The 19,912-nt window shown below is 43.1% G+C and overlaps 1 protein-coding gene across 7 annotated transcripts in view; it reads left to right on the forward strand.

Annotated features, from left to right (window-relative positions):
• The window catches only part of DLG3 (discs large MAGUK scaffold protein 3), a 54,790-nt gene that overhangs the window by 18,459 nt on the left and 16,419 nt on the right, over positions 1-19,912 (forward strand). For all 7 annotated transcript variants that reach the window (XM_025855565.2, XM_025855708.2, XM_073885797.1 and 4 more), the window contains one exon: positions 10,469-10,583. In XM_025855565.2, coding sequence (XP_025711350.1) covers positions 10,469-10,583 — 115 coding nt within the window. The remainder of the gene's footprint in view (positions 1-10,468; positions 10,584-19,912) is intronic.

Below are 19,912 nucleotides of genomic sequence, written 5' to 3' on the forward strand. Positions count from 1 at the left end.
TCACAAAGGAGGAAGGATTTTGCAAATCTTGCGTTAAATTCCAGATTAGATTTTTTTTTTTTAAAGATTTATTTAGGGACGCCTGGGTGGCTCAGTTGGTTAAGCAACTGCCTGCGGGTCAGGTCATGATCCAAGGGTCCTGGGACTGAGCCCTGCATCAGGCTCCCTGCTCCGTGGGGAAGCCTGCTTCTCCCTCTGCCTGCTGCTCCCCCTGCTTGTGCTCTCTCTCTTTGTCAAATAAATAAAATCTTTTTAAAAAAATATTTATTTATTTTAGAGAGAGAGAGTGCGTGGGTGCATGTGCACACACGCGAGTGGGGCGGGGAGGGCCAGAGAGAGAGAATCTTCAAGCCGACTTCCTGCTGAGCACGCTGAGCACGGAGCCCGATGCATGGGGCTTGATCCCATGACCATGAGATCATGACCTGAGCAGAAACCAAGAGTCAGACGCTTAACCTTAACCACCGAACCACCCAGGTGCCCCCAGACTAGATTATTAAGAGTTGTTTTGTAAACACTCAGAAAAAAAATGGTGAGCACAGGAACCAGTATTGGTTTACCAGGTTCAAACAAGTCATGTCAGACTTGCCAAATTGCCTTGAGGGGACAGGGTTACTGGACTGGTAGGTCAGGGAAATATGGTAGATGTGGTATATCTAGATTTTGACAAGGAATTGGCAAGGCTTCTCTGGATAAGATGGTGAGGTGATAATAGTGATAATATGTCTAAGGGGATTTGTCTGCAACTGATTGATCAATCCCAAAGGAAAATGATGAATGAGCCAGGAGTAGTGTGAAGGGGAGTTTCTAGTGGTTGTGTGTGTCCTGGCTTTGTCCTTGGGCCTGTCCTATTCAGTCTGCCTCCTCACTCTCCTCAAATTATATTTATTTTTGTATTGCATTTAGATTTATAACAAATTGGAAAATACAGAAAAATACAAAGTAAAAAAAATCAAATCTCCTGTAAAACTACCTTTAGAAATAACCAGTTTGTGTCTATATGTGTATGTATGTGTTGGGTGTTATTTCCCTCCAAACCTTTATATATCATATAATATGTATGTATCTCTTTCAAGACTAGAATCATTGATTTAAGCAGTTTTGTATCCTTGCTTTTAACTTGCTGTATGTCATGAATATCTTACTAAAATGGTTTTTAATAGTTAATATTTTATCGTGTGTGCCATAATTCATGTGACTATTTTTGGTGGACATTAGGTTTCCAATTTTTTATCTGATAAATAACACTGATGGATATCCTTGTATGAGGCTTTTTGTGAATCTGATATTGCTTCTTCAGAATGAATTCCTTGGTGTGAAGTTATTGGTCCAAAGGGTATGAACATGTTTAAGACTTGATATATTTTGCCAGATTGGTCTCCACCTCCACCAACAGTATAGACGGTGTGTAGTTTGCGATCTTGCTAACATGGAGCATTATTTTTTTAAAATCTCTGCAAATTTGATAGGTAAAAAATGTTATTTCACTCATATTTTAATTCTTTTTTTAATAACAATTGAATGTGTGTGTGTGTGTGCACACGCATGTGTATGTTCACTGGTCATTTTGTGTGTGTGTGAATTGCCTTCTTCATACCTCTTCTCCATTTTCCCTATTGAGGTGTGTTCATACGTTCTTATTGATGTGTAAAAGCTTAAATGTAGTTAGAATATTAATTCTTTGTCATGTATATTACAAAGATTTTTCCCAGTTTATAGTTTGCTTTTTTATTTTATTTTGATGTACAGATATTTTATGTTTTTATGTAGTCTATCAGTGTTTTCTTTTGTATCTTTAACAAGTAAGTGTTCACTTTTGTTTTATTCTAGTTCTTTAATGTTATTGTTTTCACACTTAAAACCTTAACCTGCCTGGAATTTATGATGTAAGGTAGGCTGGTACCTTATTTGTGCTCCAAATGTTTAATGAATTACCTCAGTACCATTTATTAAATATAAATAATCCATCATTTCCCTACTGTTTTGAAGGGCCACCTTTATTACACAGACACACACACACACAATTTGGATTTTGGTATCTTATTCTGTTCTGTAATATTTTACTCTGGGATTATCAGTTACTGAAAAATGACCACAGATGACCACAGTAACAGGAAGTCTTTCTCTAGGTCCCATTTTTCTGGGTTCCTCTCACACAGAAACTTGATTCAAAAGATTCCGTTGATACCCCAGTAAAGATTGTCAGTGGATTTGTGTTCCTGTCAGAGTGACTACAGAGTGAAGAACATTTGACTCTAGACTCTCAATTGACTTGGTAAAATGTAGAAATCAGTTACATTAACATTAACTCAAGTTGGCAAGCTTAATCATAAAATGTTTTGTTTCAATCACTGTGTTGCAGCATCTCTGTTAAGTGGAAAAGATTGTTATGAACAAGATTGCCCGCTATCTTGAGAGCAGGGAAAGGTATATTTTGTCTTCATTCTCATGTTTTCTGGATGAGGTGTTTTGTTTTGGGGTGGTTCTTAGATACAGTTTGGATTATGGGTTGAAGGAGCTAAAGGCTTTGTTAATCCTGCATGTGAATATACTATATGAAGTTCCTTTGAAACAGAGAAAAGGTCCTAGTTGAGGCTTTTACCCTAATCTGCTGGGTCATCTGGGATAGGTGAGAAGGACCAATGGCAAAGTCCTGTGAATAACTTTTTCTTTGCTTGATGTGAGGTCAAAGCGTTTATCATTCTACTCATTTAAGACCAGGTGGCTGAATGTAATGAAACCTTTATATACTATAGCACTTTTGCTCAGTAGCTCTTCTTGCATCCTCACTAAGCTCTTTGGGGGACAGAAACATCCATTCAACAGGGATAAACTGGAATCTTTTATGGCATGCTGATCTATTTTTATTTCCAGTATCAGGATGCTATCCAGAACCCTGGCCATGTATGTGTATGGCTGAGGAAGCACATTGTGGCAACGTAGGGACCAGAACAATGACACTGAGGTTTCTGTTTTGGGTTAGTCATGGTTCCGAGCCCATTGTTCTAAAAGTAGAGCTGAAATTATTTTTCTTCAAGCAATATTTGCTCATATTGAGACCTGTTTGCCACTTTTCTGCCCTCTCACATAGCCTTAAGACATTTTTTTTTTTTGCAGTTTCTACCCATTGATTTGATATTATTCCTTGACCCAGAGAACTTAAGATTATTTGCAGATGTGAAGATTTCCCTCTTCTGGCTCATATTTAAAAAAATTAAAATTAGACTAGCCCTAAGTTTGATTCCTTATGGGCCCCATTGATTTGGTCATAAAATCATAATTATGTCAAAATTATAAGGGACCTGAGGAACTGTCTAGTTTTAGAGGTCTTAGATTCTTTAAACAGTAGACCCCATAATTAAAAACTAACCCAACTAATATTATTATTAATATTATTATCATATTATTTTATTTGTGATTCCTAGAAGTATGTAGTTTTGGTCCTCTTTGATGCTGTTTGGCTATTCATACACTTACCTCCACACCAACAGGTATCTTCTTGATGGACTTATTTTACTTTCAGCTCCATCCATTTTTTTCCTTTCCTCCCCTCCCTCCCTCTCTCCCTCTCTCTCTCTCTCTCTCTCTCTCTCTCTCTCTCTCTCTCTTTCTTTCTTTCTCTCTGTTTCTTTTTTTCTTCTTTAAGGATCAGCTCCATCCATTTCTTTTGAAAACATGAGCTATAGTATTGGGACAGATGCTTATAATTTAGACACATCCTGAGGGTCTGCGCTCCAAAGGCAACTATAGAAACCTAAAACACTATTCATACACATCAAAATCTGTGACTGTCTCATGAGGTTGTCACTTCATTTCCACCACAGTTCTGTACTTTTTCACAGTGGGTGATTCCCTTGAGCTCAGTGCAGCTCAGCTAATGGCAAACAAGAGCTGTATGAGTTTGAGATTTGAACACCTGTACTTCTGTAAGAACAAATGAGCCTTTGGGCAGCTGTTGACTTATTTGGAGTTTCTAGCTAATCAGTACACGTGCAGTTATCCAGCCCCGTCTTCCCTGCTCAGTATTTGTACAGGGACTCAAGGTCAGGAAGTTACACTTCTTTTGTACTTTGTGTCTTCCCATTGTTGCTACCTGTCGCAATCTGTGTGTCTGAAGTCTGTCATTCAGTTGTTTCCCCAACTTTGTTGTCATTTCCAAATTTGATAGGCATGGCTTTTATTTTATTTTGTAGCATTTCCTTGTTTATATCTTCATTCAAATCATTGGTAGTCTCTACCACGTGAAGAATAAATACCCTTTGTTGCTACCATTTGTTTCCTGTCTCTACAACATTTTCCTACCCATAATCTAGGCCCAAATGAACTTTCTATGGGTTAAGAAACTCAGCCCCTTTCAGCTTTTCCAAATTAATGACAAATGTCATTTTTTATCCAGAAAAGACAGTTTTTTTAGAGTGGGGGGAGGCAGAGGGAGGAGAGTGAGAATCTTAAGCAGGCGCCCTGCCCGGCATGGAGCCCTATACAGGGCTTATCAATGACCTGAGATCATGACCTGAGCCGAAATCAAGAGTTGGATGCTTAACTGACTGAGCCACCCAGGTGCCCCCTGAGAAAACAGTTGTGTCGTTAGGAAGGTAGATGGGTTTGAGAGCAAAGTTTTATTAGAGGGGAGATGGATTTGGAGGCTTGGATGTGTGTCCAGTTCATATTAGTGAACGTTGTAGTTTCGGTCCTCTTTGATGCTTTATTAGGCCGTTAAGTAGATCTTGAAACCTCTGACATGTCAGTGTTTTTGCATAAATGGTTTGTGGTTTTGTTGGTCAGTTTTTAGCATTTTGGGGTGGGTAGAAGGAGAAAGTTTTGTATTTTAATTAGTTCCTGAGGAGCCAGAACTTGAGAATTAGTGTCCAGGTTTGTCCTGTCAGATCTTTATCATGAATTAACACATTCAATAAAAGTTTGTTGACTCAACAAGGGTGCTGATTGCCAAACTTTGAGAAGGAAAAAAAAAACCCACATCAAGGAGCTTATAATTTTGTAAAGGAAATGACATCACCACAAGTTCTGGGCACTAGATTTTAAAAGGGAGAAGTAGTACAGCGTCTGGAAACCATGTTAGATGAAGAATACTTAAGGAAGTAATAATATTTAGCCTGGAGAAGGAATAGCTTATTTTGAGGACATGATGACTATTCCCTATTACGGCTGATATTATCCCACTTTTTCCTGGTCTTTTAGGAAAAAACTCAGAGGTTGCCTTTGATCCCTTCATCCAATCAGATGTCAAATTTTATCTCTTCTAGTTCCAACATATTTCTTGATTCTTGTCCCTTTTTTTGTATTCTCAATTGCCCCCCCCTGCTATGTCAGGCTTTTCAAGTCATTGTCTCTACCCATAGAAGAGGTTCTTGGTCTCTTTTATCTTTCTCTCTGTCCTCCATTCTATATTACATTCCCAGAATAATCTTCCCCCCAAACCTAGTTCTGATGTGTCATGTCCCTATTTAAACACTTAACAGTGGTTCCCCTAGCCTAGTAAGAAAGTCTTATCTCAGACTCTTAGAATCTGGTCCCCAACCTTCCATCACCGCCACCTTACTCTTTTCACACTCTACCTTCTATTCAGGCTTATTCAGTATTCTTGGAACCTGCTCCAGGCTTTCCCAGTTCTTTGACCTTCTTTAAACTGTTCCTTCATACTATTATGAAGAAGAGATCCATCATGTTTTAAATGTTGTTTTAAACACCCAAATTAGGACCAGCTGGCAAAAGAAATGGCCCTTAAACCAAGAATTTTCTCTTGAATAGTGTTATCTAGTCTAGTAATGAAGGAATAGAGAGCTTCCCAACATTGGACATACTTGAACAGAGGCTGAGTGCTGGCTGGTTTGGCTGATGTGAAAGCAGGGGCTACTTGCACTAGGGGCTGTAGGGGCTAGACAAAAAGAGAAAGCATGGTCCTCTGCTGCTAAATCTACATGTGAGGCACCAACCACACTTTATCGCCCCTCAGTAGCCCTCATGACACACACACACACACACACACACACACACACACACACCCATGATCAAGTCATTCCTTCACTTAAAATCTTTTAATAACTTCTTTCCATCACTCTTAGGATAGTCAAGAGAAAATGAAGAGGCAAAATCAACAGTAAGGCAACAACAATGAAGTTAGAAACAAAGCGGTGGATTGAGGAAGCAATTAGGAACAAATATCAGCAAAACTTGAGGAAACACCGGTTGTGTGCAGGGGAAAGGGGGTTTTGTTTACAGTAACAGGGAGGTCATCAAGTAGGGGGAGGCAGAGTGGTCAAGTAGATATTTCCAGAGTGTCTATAGAGCATCATATAGGTGGTAGGACAAGTCCTTTGAACCAACAACTCCACCCACAGGAGGCTGACATTTTCTGTGATTATGCAGAGGGAATATCTGAGGTTCCTCTTTGTCTATTCCAGATTATAGTCTTGCCTTTACTTTCGCAAAACCAAAAGGTTTATTGAAGTGTTTTTTTCCCCAAACAAAAGATCAATCTGTCCTCAAAGGTAAATTCTGCCTCCACTTCTTCAGAAATGGAAAAGCTGCTGGAAGCTTTAGAATAGCAATTTGTCCTCAGCCTCCAGTCATAAAGGTTTCAGAAGGTTGGGGTTCAGTTTGGTAGTGCCAATCAAATGTTTTTGTGTGCATATAATTTGACCCTGCAGTTTCACTTCGGGAAATCTATTCTATAGAAATGCTCATACAAATATACAGTGCAGCATTGGTGGTAATATTAAAAATTATGAACAATTTAAATGTACATCAGTTGGGATATGACTGAATAAATTATGGTCTATCCATAGTATGAAATACTATGCAGCTATTAAAAAGAATGAGATATATCTCTATGTACTGACATGGCTGGGTTTCCATGACCTATTAGAGGATGAAAAAAGTAGATTTATGTGACTCTGTGTGACTTGTGAGTATATGTGTATGTTTATGGAAGTAAGTCTGGAAGGATACATGCTAGAAATATTAACTGGTTACCTTTGGGTAAGTGGGACGGGGGAAGTGATACAGGAATGTCTCAAGGAAGAAGGTAAAGATTTTTAAAAATCATGTGCTACTTTTATTTTTAAAAAAGTGTAAGTTCATCAGCTTTCTCTGCAGGCACGTTGGACAGAGGCCTCTAGCGCTTTCCTTTCCTTCAGGATTTGCAACTGTATTGGCAAATTTTTTTTTTTTTGAGAGTTTTCCAACCCTCTGGCCCTACCTTCCTTTTGATACACGCTGCAGGATACTTACCTTTTCCCTGAACTAATAGAACAAACTCAATTTTGTAAGTCAAGACCAGCAGTTTCAAACCTTATTGGACATCAGAATCACCTTGATGCCTGGCAAAAATGCAGATTCCTGGGCCTGCTCAATAGATTTTGAGTCAGTGTGTCTAGGGTTGGATCCAAAATCCTGCTCCTTCAGTGACACCCCAGGTGGTCAATGAGAAACCCTGTTTCAGGGAATGACGTCTGATCATGCCCCCACCCCTCATTTCTCTCTCCATGATTAGCAAAGGGAACCAGGGAGCAGTGACTCACCGTGGATATCTTTGTGGGTCACAAATGGTTGGGTTCATCTGAATGGGAAAAAATGAATAAAACATAGTTTAGTAGACTTGAGAGTTAAGTAATAAGTGTTGTTTCTTTAAAGTAGCCTATTTGAAGTGGGCCCTTTGGGTTAGAGGCAGGTCTGGTGGGCAGTGACTAGGCAGTGACCAGCCTAGGAGATGCCTTCCAGCGATGGCTTCCTTTGTTAAAAGTGGAAGGGGAGGAGGGTCCGTGAGGTCTTAGACTTCAGATGCTTTTTAAGTGAAGCTTCTGTCCTTGGAAAATGATGCTTCTAGTATTAAGATGAGGTACTATCTATCTTAAGACTATTCTAAATGTTTTTTCTTAGATTTATTATTTTTCTTTGTTATAAACAAAGTCTGTTAGTCAGATGCCCACTGTGGGTTATTAACATCACAAAAGAGTGTTTAAAAACCATATACCCCAATTACTCCCAACAGTTAACCTTGAGAATAAAAGGAAATGGTAACACTTCTTAACTACCTTCCCAAGCCCCCAGTGAAGCTGGCAGCCATCAGTTAAGTAAACCATTAGGTTTATTAGTTTGAGAACAGAAGCATCAACTTGGGCACAGTTTTCTAATTTGCTCGTCATTTACCCAACAGTCATTTATTCAGAGGCTACCCTGTACCTAGTGGACATTGGATAATTCTACAGATAAAAGCCAGAGACTGATGAGCAGCTGGAACTCTAAGGGGATCATCTGAATGGGAGAAAATGAATAAAACACAATTTAATAGTCTTGAAACCTTAGTAGCACATAGAAGACAGAACGTGGATTCCTTAAAGCAACAGCCTTGTTCTCTTTCTGTAGTTTATTTTAAGTGGGCCCTCTGGCCCGGCATTATCAACCTTGGATTAGGAGCTTTGAGGAAATAGTGGTTTGGTGGTTGTTTTTTAAAGGATTTTTTAAGAAACGGAGTTACTAAGCAACTGCCATGACCTGCTGCTAAGTTGGAGTTCAGCGGGCAAGTCAATTCCAAAGAAGGGAATATATAAACAAGTTGCGAGAGGGGGGAAATGGCTTAGGGATAGATTTGGTATATATTTTTTCTGGGTTCAATGCGTATTTCTGCCTTCTACTTCATCTTCCCCAAGAAAGGGCTGCCTAGTCAGAAATCTCTTTGTCCCACCAACTTCTCCTCCTAGCCCGTGAGTGAAGAGGAGGACCAGAAAGAATCCCATGAGAGGGCCCAGGTGGAGGGCTGAGCCCTGGAGTAGGGCCAGTTCCCTGGGCAGGAGGAAAGGTAGACAGCCCTGCTGCTGCACTCTCGGGCAGTCCAGGGCTTCTATGACAGACCGGTCACCACCCTCTACATTTCGATCGCGACGCCTCATTGATATTGATGTGTTGCCTTGTAACCCTCAGAACGGGGACACTGTCCAGCTGCTGTCTTTTTCCCCCAACACTTAATGGGTGAGTCAGTGACTTAACTGCTTCCTGCAGGATTTCAGGGACGGGAGTGGGTAATGAGGACAAATCACCCTAACACCAGTGCGTGATGAATCAAAGAACACATGAATTTAACCAGTTGGCTTCATTGGTACCAGAGTGAACAAAAATAAACTTTGTTGAGGATATTTGTGTGAGTTAAAACTCCATTCCCTCCCCTTAAGGCTTTTTAGCATTTCCCTTTATACCCAGTTGAAGGTCAGATTGCTTTGCTGAGGGAAGGGGAGTGTCAGGTGTTGGAACAGGTGTTTTGTTTTCTGCCTGTAGAGTCATACAGACTAGATAGGGATGCTTCTTGCCAGCCCTCTATGGTGCATGAAAATGCTTTTGTGGAATTCTTTTTCCCTGGAAACATGTTTGTTTTTTAAAGCAGTTCCACAACCTTCAACCCCTACTATAAATTTTGTCTTCCTCTGAAATCTTGTCATAATGAGGTATGCCTATCTTCTCCCATTTCCACAGCCTGTGCTTTACATATATCCCATTTTATGCAGCAGTTACAGACCTTAAAAATTGTTGTGTGTGGGGGGAGAATAAATGTGAATATCATATTTTAAATGTACTAGGAGAATGTCACAGCAAAGCATCCGTATTCAAAAAAAAAGCCTTTTATAATAATTGTACAGCTAGAATTAATTTTCCTCTATCAGGTTTTCTCAAGTTGGGTGTAAACGTGTAGTCGCCTTTCCAGAGTGATAAGGCTGTTTCAAGGCTGTTGTGATGGTGGTAGTGGGGTATGAAGCTGGGCATATGGACTTACAACCCCACAGACTAGATGATTTTGGAGGAGAAAGGTGACAGCAGACTTCTCGGTTTGGGAGAATTTCTGTTTGTTAAAAGGGAAATAACTCAGGAGAGGTTTGTGATCTTCTCATCTGATTGTGAGGTCGGTTTGTTTTTACCTTTGTGTACTGTCTCCCCCTCCAAAAAAAGAAAACGTCATCTAGAAACAAATCATCTTCCTTGCCTAACAATGATATAATGGCCTCAGGTCCTTTCCAGCCCCTCCACCCTGTGTCTCAGGGCCATCTGTTCTCTGCAATCCACTTTTTTGGGAAAGTCTCCTTTCCCATCTGCTCTCCTTGGGCCTTAGTGCCTGCTCTAAAGATTTATGAAGGCTGCACTGGAACCTCTTTCCAGTTGTTTTGTTTTGTTTTGTTTTGTTTTTATTAAGGATCAGTGAGATTTCAAGGCAGATAAAAACTTTTGCCATTCGATATGTCCAAATGTTACTCCTTTTTCAGGTGTGTTTCTTCCTTCTCTTGGTCAGTGAGTGGGAAGACGTCTGTCTGTGCTTGGAGGAGGGACTCTGCTTATCACAGCAAAGATTGACTGTGCTGGTGCCGGCTGCTTTGAAGCCCAGTGTCCTCCTGGCTCTTTAGCCACTGGCCCAGAGGCTTGGTGCAGCTCCTTGGGTTCATTCTTTTCCTTGTCTCCCTGACAGAGTACAGTCGCTTTGAATCGAAGATACACGACTTGCGAGAACAAATGATGAACAGCAGCATGAGCTCTGGGTCTGGGTCCCTCCGAACAAGTGAGAAGAGGTCTTTGTATGTCAGGTAAGTCACACTTCTGAGCAACAGGCCTTGTGCTGCGTGAGGAGAGCTCTGTGCGGACACAGCCCTTCCTGTTTAACTAGTGGGTTTGGGAGCGTGTGTTCCCAGTACTAAAGCAGCATTCTGCACTGTATGCTCAGGCTGTGTACTTTATGGTCAGGGTCTCTCCCTTCTGTGAGCTGGCTTCTTCCTCTTTGCTCATGAATGACTCAGTACGGGAACATTTCAGTTTGCTCTAATTGTAAAAGACTGCTGGGTGATTGTTGCTAGTCAGCATTCAAAGAGCACTCAAATGTTCAGAGTACTTTGCTTGCAATCTGTGATTTGAGGGGAAAACTTGGCATCCCCCCCTTCCACATATGCATAGTAGACATCAGCCTTTGTATCTGAGCATATCAGCTATCACTGTGTTCTGGTACAGGGTCTCTTGTAAGAGACCAAAGAACTGACAGGTTGCTGCTTCTGGGTCTTTTTTTAAAACGGTGTTTTCTTCCTCCCTGCTGCGCTGGTCTGCTGTATCTGAATCATGGAACATGGGATGGGATGGTGTATGGTCCCCAGGAAGGGTGGGTGGAGGGAACGGATATATAGCATTGACTGTCTTGCTGCTGAAAGCTACTCTGAGGTACTGAGCAAGGTTAAGCTTTTGACCCTGGAGGCACATTATAATACTTCGGCAGGTCAAAGTAGAAACCTCTTGGGGAGTTGGACTGCTAAGTGAACACTGTGGCCTCCTTGTAGAAGTAGGGATGGTTGTCTTCTTCCTGCCCTAGCTTCTTGGCAAAACCAAACAGTGTGGTGCAAGTACATTGTATCTTTCCAAGGTTAAAATCCTTAGAGTAAGAGGTGGTGGGGTAACTCTCCTGAGCCAGAGATAGCGCTGTGTGTGTGTGTGTGTGTGTGTGTGTGTGTGTGTGTGTGTGTGTGTGTTTAATGCTTAGGTGTGGGGCTGTGTTAAACTCTTGGGTTGAACTTTCCCTAGTGGCCTCTGATACCTGCTGCGGGGTTAGGAGAGAAGGCTACATTTGCTACTTGCCTGGCAATGGGACAACTGCTCTGTCTTTGCGGTTTGACCTGAGGATAACAAGTGGATATAAATGCTAATTGCAGTTCGGTTCCAGTGCTTGATTTCCTTTTCCCTCAGCTGGTAGTCCCTAGCCTGCCTGCAGGGAGCAGAGCCCAGGGAGCAGCCCAGCTTTGAGTCTGAAGCCCACTAGAAACCTTCATGATTCTTTTTTAAAAAATGAACCCTCAACTTGACTCCTTGTTTGTTGAGAGCAGCTTTCTTCACTTTTGCTGTGCTCACCTCCTGCTGTGAAGGGAGGAGAGCTAGGGGAAGGCTGGACTAGTCACTGGTGATCTTTTCAGTCACTAAGCCCTTGCTCTGGGTCTGTAGCCTAGACACCAGGATGCTGATGGGGGAAGCAGAAATGTGCTGTTGCCCCCAGCAAAAGGGTAATACTAATGTGACTTGGTCAGGATTGTTCCGTTCCCGTGCTGCCAGCCCCCGCAGATGTGGCACTCCAGTGTGCGTGGGAAGCTGCTCTTTAGGCAAGACAGTTTCTTCGGAGAGCTTTATTTTTAGATTTCCTCTCTCCACCTATCCTGTGCTAGAGCTCTCCCTGCCTGGGTAGGGGAAGTGGGGCATTAGCTCCTGACCTAGAAGACCCAAAAGACCTGGAACACCCTCTTCTCTGGCCCTGGGGAAAGGGATACATTGCATCTGACTCTGGGGAGGGGGTGGACACTGCACTCTGTTTCTAGTGAATCAGTTTATATGGTTTATGTAATCTGCCCTTAACCTTATCTAGATAACATCGGTGCCCTCTGCTTTATAATAATGAACATTTGTGATCACTAGACTTAGACTTAGTCAAGGAAAGTGTTTTATGGGGCTAAAGCAGTGAGCTGAGGTCTTCGCTAAGCTAACCCCTCTACCAGAGCCTGGCTTGCTCTGTTCCTTTTTGTGCCTGTTTGGCATTCTTTCGTTCTGCACTTCGTTCCTTTTCGTTAGCATGTGAACAAATTCAAGTTTCTTCCATTCTTAAAAGGAAGAGAAAAAAAATTCCCTTGATACCAATAGTCCCTTAAACTGTTGTCTCTCTTCTCTTTGCCACATGTGCCAAATTATGTGCCAGGAAACACTGGTTCCCCGAGATGTTAATAGGTATTGTGTGCAAAATCAGTGGTTCAGTAAGTTGGGCAAATGCAGTATTAAACACAAGAAAGTTCTTTACTGTGGTTCATATCCAGGAAGGATTGTACTAGGCAGAGTTTCACCAAAAGATAGGAGCCTGGGAGCCTTATTTGGAGAAGCCCCTCTTAAATCCACGTTAGGAAGTGTTGGAGTCATCTGTACTTGCTCCTGCTATGTCTTCAAATCACCTCTCTTTCAGTAGGAAAGGAAGTGTGCATCTGCTTTTCAGCATGGTGGTGTGGTTCCAAGCAACTCCGGAAGGCTCCGGAGAGGAGCAGAAGCCCAACTCTGTCAGGGATCCACGGTGACCTCTTAGTCATCAAATCCAATGACTGGTTCACTGATTCTCTGCCATTGGTCTGACCTCTTCACCACATTTGTTCCCACGAATTCCCTGCTTGCTTCTTTAAAGGCTCTCTTCCTACCTTGCTAACCATTCCTCGATATCTTTCATTAGCTCTGCCCCCTAAATGGCAATGTCATTTATTTTCACAGATTCTGATCCTGTTGTTGTATAAATGACACCCCTGATGTCTTTAGTGAACCCCAGACCTGCATATCAACTATTTGCTGGATGTGGGCATGAAGCTGTGCTCCCAGTGCCTCAAACAAGCGGTGTGTTCAAAACTGAACCCCCCACACACACCTGCTGCTCCTCAATTTCCTTATCTAAGTTAATTGCATTGCCCTATCATGTGGAAAAGGGATTAGATTTGTTCTGTCACCCAACGCAGATCTCAGCTCCACAGAAGGAAGAAAGAGCTGATGATTAAGACTGTCTGAAAATGGAATGGACTGCTTCCAGAGATAGTAAATTTGATCTTTTGTTACTGGAGGTGTTTCGGAAGAGGCTGGGCACCCATTTGCCTGGTTGTTGCAAGAGGGGCTTGAAGCTAAAGCAACAATCTAGACATAATCTAATCAGAACTTTTCAGTAGTTCTGAGATGTCTTCAGGATAAAGGGAAGCAAACCGTCAGGGAACATCTATGCATTAGGGCCTTTGTGAGCCTCTTTAAATTGTGATTGAAATCTTTTAAATTGTGCTGCAAAGTAGACCTTATTCTCATTTTACAGATGAGAAAACAGAGACTCCAGTTAGACAGCCAAGAAGTTTCAAAACTGGAATTTCAACCCGGTTGTTCTGACCACAGAGCGTGGTTCTTTCAACATTTCCCAAACTTGCAGATAGGAATCAGCTGGCATGCTAGTAAAAATACAGATCCCCAGGCTCCTCTTTTATTGCTTTGGATTCACTGGGTTTGGGGAAATGTATGTTTTTTTTTAACAAGCAGTCAGAAGGCTCAGGAATAACCAGTTGTTTGTCACAATGGCTATTTGTTTCTGTTTCGCTTGAACAACTGAACATGATGCTTACGGTGGGTCCTACTATGTGGAAAGCAGGGAAGCACAGGGCTGAGAATTGGGGCATGGTTGTGGAGGTGGATTCAAGGAAGCAGCGGATGCCGGGCCTGCCCTCCAGCAGCTTGCCCTCTACACAGAAGACACTGGGCAGCAGGTGGTTAAAGCGAAGGAGCCCTTTTCAGTTGGGGTTTCACCTCTGATTCTTTTAGCTGTTGTTTCCCCTCTGATATGTTTCTTCTCCCTCGCCTTCTCCTGAGTGTCTGTTATTCTCTGGTGTGCATGGGTTACCAAGCAAATAACACTCTCTTGCAGCGCCACCGAGGCTAGAGCAGGTGAAGCCCTAGGTAGCTGCGACTCTACTAACGAGAGGGGGGCGGTGGGGTTTGTGGAAAGAAGGAAAGATTACAGTGTTTGGAAAATGTGACTTGGTTTTAAGATCACTAGTGACTTAATGGAAAGGCCTTCCCCAGCCGTCACCACACTAGCCTCATCTCTTCAGTGGTATAGGTAGGATGAGTGGAGTCTGTTTTTCTGCCCACTCTAGGGCATTGGTCTACTAGTGAACTTGCCTTCCACGCTGGAAAAGTCCACAGAAGTATGTCTCTGTTGAGCCTCTTGCCCAGGATCAGGGTGGTTGGGGTGTTTAATTCAGGTCATTCTGATGTGAAGGGAGTACGAAAAGACACAGGGTAGGTGAGAGTTCCAGGGACCCTCCAAGTTCTAAACTTGGATGTTCTTTTGTCTATTTCTTGAATGAATGAATGAACGAAAGACCTTGTCCTCCAAAAGCTGCCAAGAGGCTTGAGAGTATATTTGTAGAAAGAGCTTTTGCAAGTCTCTTCGTGCAAATCACCAGGCTGGGTGCATTCTTCACAGCCACAGAACTACATCAGGCAGGTCTCTGGGGAGTCCTGGCCTCCCGGCTGGCCATCTACCATCCCACTCTTCTTCCCACTTGAGGAAGGAAATCATGTTGGGGCATCTGTAGTCTCCATTCCCGAAACCGTGTCAGAAATAGTGGCTTGATCATCAAAGAACGCCGCAGAAGGCTCCTTCTCGTCACCAAGCAGACATTAATTGTGCAGCTGTCCTGTGCTTATAGCCCAGGGTGGTGCTTAGGAGAGCCTTTGTCTTGTTCATTAATGAGTTTCAGTACTGGATTAAAATGCCAGTGAGGTGATTCTGGCAGGCTTCACTGACAGAATTGGGGGGTGATAGTAATACACATCTTAACAAGCAATAGCAATTTCTGTGGTGTTCTGGGCTACCAGAGGGTGGGTGGGGCAGAGTTTCCTGTGTCAGTGATTCTTGAACTGCCTGTTGCTAGAGCATATTCCCCAAACAGCAGTCCTGGACCTGTGCTCATAACCCCCTCAGCTACCCAACAGGTGTTGTGACCCCAAATGTTCATATATTGCAGGGCAGTTGGTCCTTGACTGCCTGTCTAACGTCATAACTGACCTTTAAGGCCTGAGACTTCGAAGTAGACTAAGGAGAGCGGTGCCCTTCCTTGTTCTCCATGTTACCTTCTGCACAGAGTGCCACAGAGACCTGACTTGCTGTCAGCTGCACTTGTGCCTCTGGTGATGACCCATCTTGTGTCGACCTGAGTACTCAAGTTTGGGCTTTTAGGTTGCTTTTCAGAAGCTGCTAGCAATTTTAGCTCTCACAGTAAGGTCAAGAGCTGATGAATGATTATTGCCTTATGGCTCTCAGTGCATGTTTCACATGGACCAGGCAAGAGAGGGGCTGCTCAATTTTCAAATAATATGTGCCTTTTATCTGGTACTTTCTGAAGCTCAGACTGCTATAACAAAGTACCATAGACTGGGTGGCTTAAACAATAGACATTTATTTCTCACAGTTCTGGATGCTTGGAAGTCCAAGATCTAGGTGCCAGCAGACTCAGGTTCTGGTGAGCAACACCCCCAACTTTCCTGGCTCTTAGCCGCCTTCTTGCTGTGTCCTCACCTGGCCTTTCCTGGGTGCGTGCAAGGAGAGAGAGAGAGAGATCTCCTTGTCTCTTCCTCTTCTCATAGGGGAACTATCTCCCTCATGACCTTATGTGAACCGAATTACCTCCCTCGGGCTCTAACTCCAAATACCATCACCTGGAAGGTTAGGGCTTCAGTGTATGAATTTTGGTGGAACGCAAACATTCAGCCCATAACACTGGCCAGAGGAAGAAAGCAATGTCTTAGACCCCAGCTGGCATGGGAGGGAAGTGCAGTGGGAGAACTGAGGGATAGCAACTGGAGAGTAACTGGGAAGGTGTTTTGTGCTCCACTCCCCCAGTCTGATCTCCTCCACCATTTATGAGTGTCATACATGGCCTTAGTCTGCAAAGGGCTTCCCCTTTGGTGCTATCCTATGAAAGATTTTAAAACTGCAAGAATTAAATAGCCATAAGTAGAAAACATTAAGAAAGGTCTTTGCTAAATACATAGCATGAATTTGGAAGAAAGAAATTTGGAGTGGGCAGGGTCACGGAGAAGGGTGGGACTTGGGTTGGGCCTGGGGAAGCTGATGAGGGTGAGAGGGGACCAGCAGAGCCCCTCCCCCACCTCCCCAGGCCACACAGATAGCTGGAGCCTGGGGCAGAGGGGTGGGCTCATTGCTAGGTGAGTGCCTCGGAGGCAGCGGCTTGTCTCTGAGGCTGAAGTGCTCTTGTTTATTTTGCGTGGAGAAACCTGCCCGACCGGTTTCCTTGGTAGTTGCCATTTTCTTTGCATTCCTGTTCACCAAGACACCGAGGTGGCTGTGCCAGATGCTTCTGATTTCTCTGGATCTTTTAGACCCAAACCTCACAATTTAGGACCTGAACTGCGGGAGACTTTGGCCTGGTAATCTGTTTACTTTGAGCTGATTATCTTCCTGCTTTCCCATCCGCCAGTGAGGTCCCAGCTGAAGGGAAGATTAGGCAAAGTCCCCGAGAGCACGTGTATTATGTGGGCAGGTGCACGCAGCTCTTAGGGGATACTGTTTGAAAGGTCACCACTTACACAACATATCTTTCAAGACCTTTGGCAGTGCTTTCTCCTAAGGACGATAGGCAGCGGCATTTAAAGCCGCCGTGCTGAAGCCCAGCTCGGGAACTCCAACCTGCAGACCCTGGGAAGTGAGCATCTGCTTTTCCTGCTGGTGTGACTTGGCTCTGGAAGCCTGCTTCATTGCCCACTTTCACTTTGTTTTTTTATGCCACATTTTCTCTGGGCCAGTCTTTACCCTGCTTTTAAGAGAGGTTGGTGTTTTTCTGGCCTGGCCATAATGTTTGCAAGTTGCAGGAAAACCCAGGATCTGGCTTTCCCTTGCTTCACAGAGGTGCGTGGCCATAACCAAGGAGGAACATATTCAGGGTTGAAGAATAATCTTTTATGTAGACCACTTACTGTGATCTTAGGCTGTAGAGGGTAATATTTCCATAAGCTTTGTTCTCTCCTGACATATTGTTTTCCTCTGAACTGATCAGTCCTCAACTCGGAGGCTGTCATGAAATTCTTTTTATCTAGACCCAAAAAGAATAAGGGGTTTCTGAAGCTTCCAGTCTCCCAACACACCATCTTGTCAATAAACTCACACACACAGGGTGGGACCAAGGTACCAGAGTGGTTAAATGTGGTTTTAGGTGTCTGGAGACAAATAGATACTGACTTTCTTTTTTTCTGTTCAGTCTTTTTGAGCCAGAGGTTGAAAAGTTTTGTTGCCATGTCATCTGGGCCTTCCATGTATAGGATTTCAGTTTCGGGACAGTGGTTCAGTCTGATTTAAAAGGGGTGGTATGGTATCTGCCTTGACTTTCTCTAGTGCTTGCCCTAAGGATATATCCATCCAGGTTGTGGAGAAAGGTGCTCCTTCATCCTCTTACCAGTTCCTTACCAGTAACCTGAGGCATGTGTAACAAGGAGCCAGTCCTTGTCAATTTTAGGTTCCAGGCTGCTCCTTAGAGAGATCATCACTGCTAGATGGCCACAGTTTAACATGCTTCCTAAAGGTCTCACGTAGGTAGTCGATACTTTTTCAAAATAAAATCTAAAAAAAATTTTTTAAAGACTTATTTATTTATTTTAGAGAGCGAGAGAGACGGGGTGGTGAGAGGGAGAGAGAAACTGAAGCAGACTCTGCACTGAGCATGGAGTCTGACTCGGGGCTTGATCTCATGACCCTGAGATCATGACCTGAGCTGAAACCAAGAGTCAGACGCTTAACCAACCGCACCACCCAGGTGCCCCCAAAATTCATTAAGGTCTGATTTACATACTTTTTTTCAATTACAGGAAATATACATCATTTGAAAGGTGCTTTCAGTTTACTACACAGCCTGTTGTTTTAATTTATTCCTTCTTTCCTTCTTCCCTTCTTTCTTGTAAGCTCTATGCCCAATGTGGGGCTTTAACTCACGACCCTGAGATGAAGAGTCCTGTGCTCTACTGGCCGAGCCAGCCAGGCGCCCCTTGTTCTCTCGTAATTGTACCTTCCACATCAAAGTTTCGCCTGCTAATGATAAAAAAGCTGAGGCCATGAAGTCGGTCTTACAAGGCCTACCAAGTGAATGCCCGACTCCTTAGCTGGACTGTGGACTGAGCACCTTGCACTGCAGCCAAATCTGGGTGCTGCTGACCCTGCCACACACTGTGGCTTGCTTGCCTCGAAGACTTTGCTCACACTGTTCTTTCTAGCCAGAAGGGCGTCTCTCCATCTCTCTTGAAATCCCGAACCTTCACTGAGACCCAGTTCAAAAGTCAACCCCTCCTCATAGCTTCCCCAAGTTAGGTGTGACCTATGCTCCCTCTGAATGCTTTTAGGCCTTGTCTTATCTCGCCTTCGTGCCTCTCACTACCACACACTCAGTCAACACACCCTTTAAGGCCAGGACTTAATCTTGCTTCTGCGTCTCCCACCTGTCAAACACAGTGCCCCACACAAAGTAGACAAAGTGAATGTTTAAATAATGGAAGAAAGGTATTTTTTAGACATAGCCAAGTGAGGAGTTAGCTTTTTTTTTTTTTGGTGGGGGGGGTTGTTGTTTCTTGTTGTTTCATGACTTAGACCTCATGAAATTTTTTTGAGATTTAAGAGCCCCAGTGTGAGAGTCGCCCACCACACAACTCTAGATGAGGCCGTGTGTGCCTCTGAGCCTGCTTTCTGTCATCTCCGAGGAAGCTTTCTAGCTCACAGTCCAATAAAATTTCGGCAGGAAAAGAGAGAAAGTGGCTTTAGAGAAAATCTACACCGTGGATTTGGAAAAGAAATCACCATCGCGACAGTGGAAGGACTCGGGAGGGAATTGGGCATGTTTAACCTGGTAGAGAAGACCTAGGAAAGACTTGAGCTCATGAAATGCTAGAGCTGGAAAGAAGCTTAGGGACTTCTGAGGCTCCGATGTCCTGCAAAGCTCTTTTTCCATTTGTAGTTCTGACTGATAGGAAAGGAAATTCTTATTCATTCATTTTACATTCTCAACCGAGAATGACGTTATGGGTCAGAATTTCAAATTCATTTTCTTTTATTTCAAATTCAAATGTGCTATGTCTTTAACAAAATCATAGTTTAAAAACATTCTTTATTCTGTCGTTCAGTGTTCCTCATCCACAAATTCATCAAACAAAATCCAGATAAACTTAGGGACCACTTTTTAGTGGGATATAGCGCTTTTTTTGCCTTCTTTGCTGGACAACTTAGAGCCAAACATGTTCCTCACCAGAAGTAAATGACTCAAGCCAGGTGCTTTCTTTCCTTTTTTTTTTCCCTTAAACACCTAGAAGAGTGCCTGAG

Source organism: Callorhinus ursinus, unplaced genomic scaffold (assembly GCF_003265705.2).
Source record: "Callorhinus ursinus isolate GAN/ISIS: 27379988/994484 unplaced genomic scaffold, GSC_fseal_2.0 scaffold66, whole genome shotgun sequence".
NCBI classification, from domain to species: domain Eukaryota; kingdom Metazoa; phylum Chordata; class Mammalia; order Carnivora; family Otariidae; genus Callorhinus; species Callorhinus ursinus.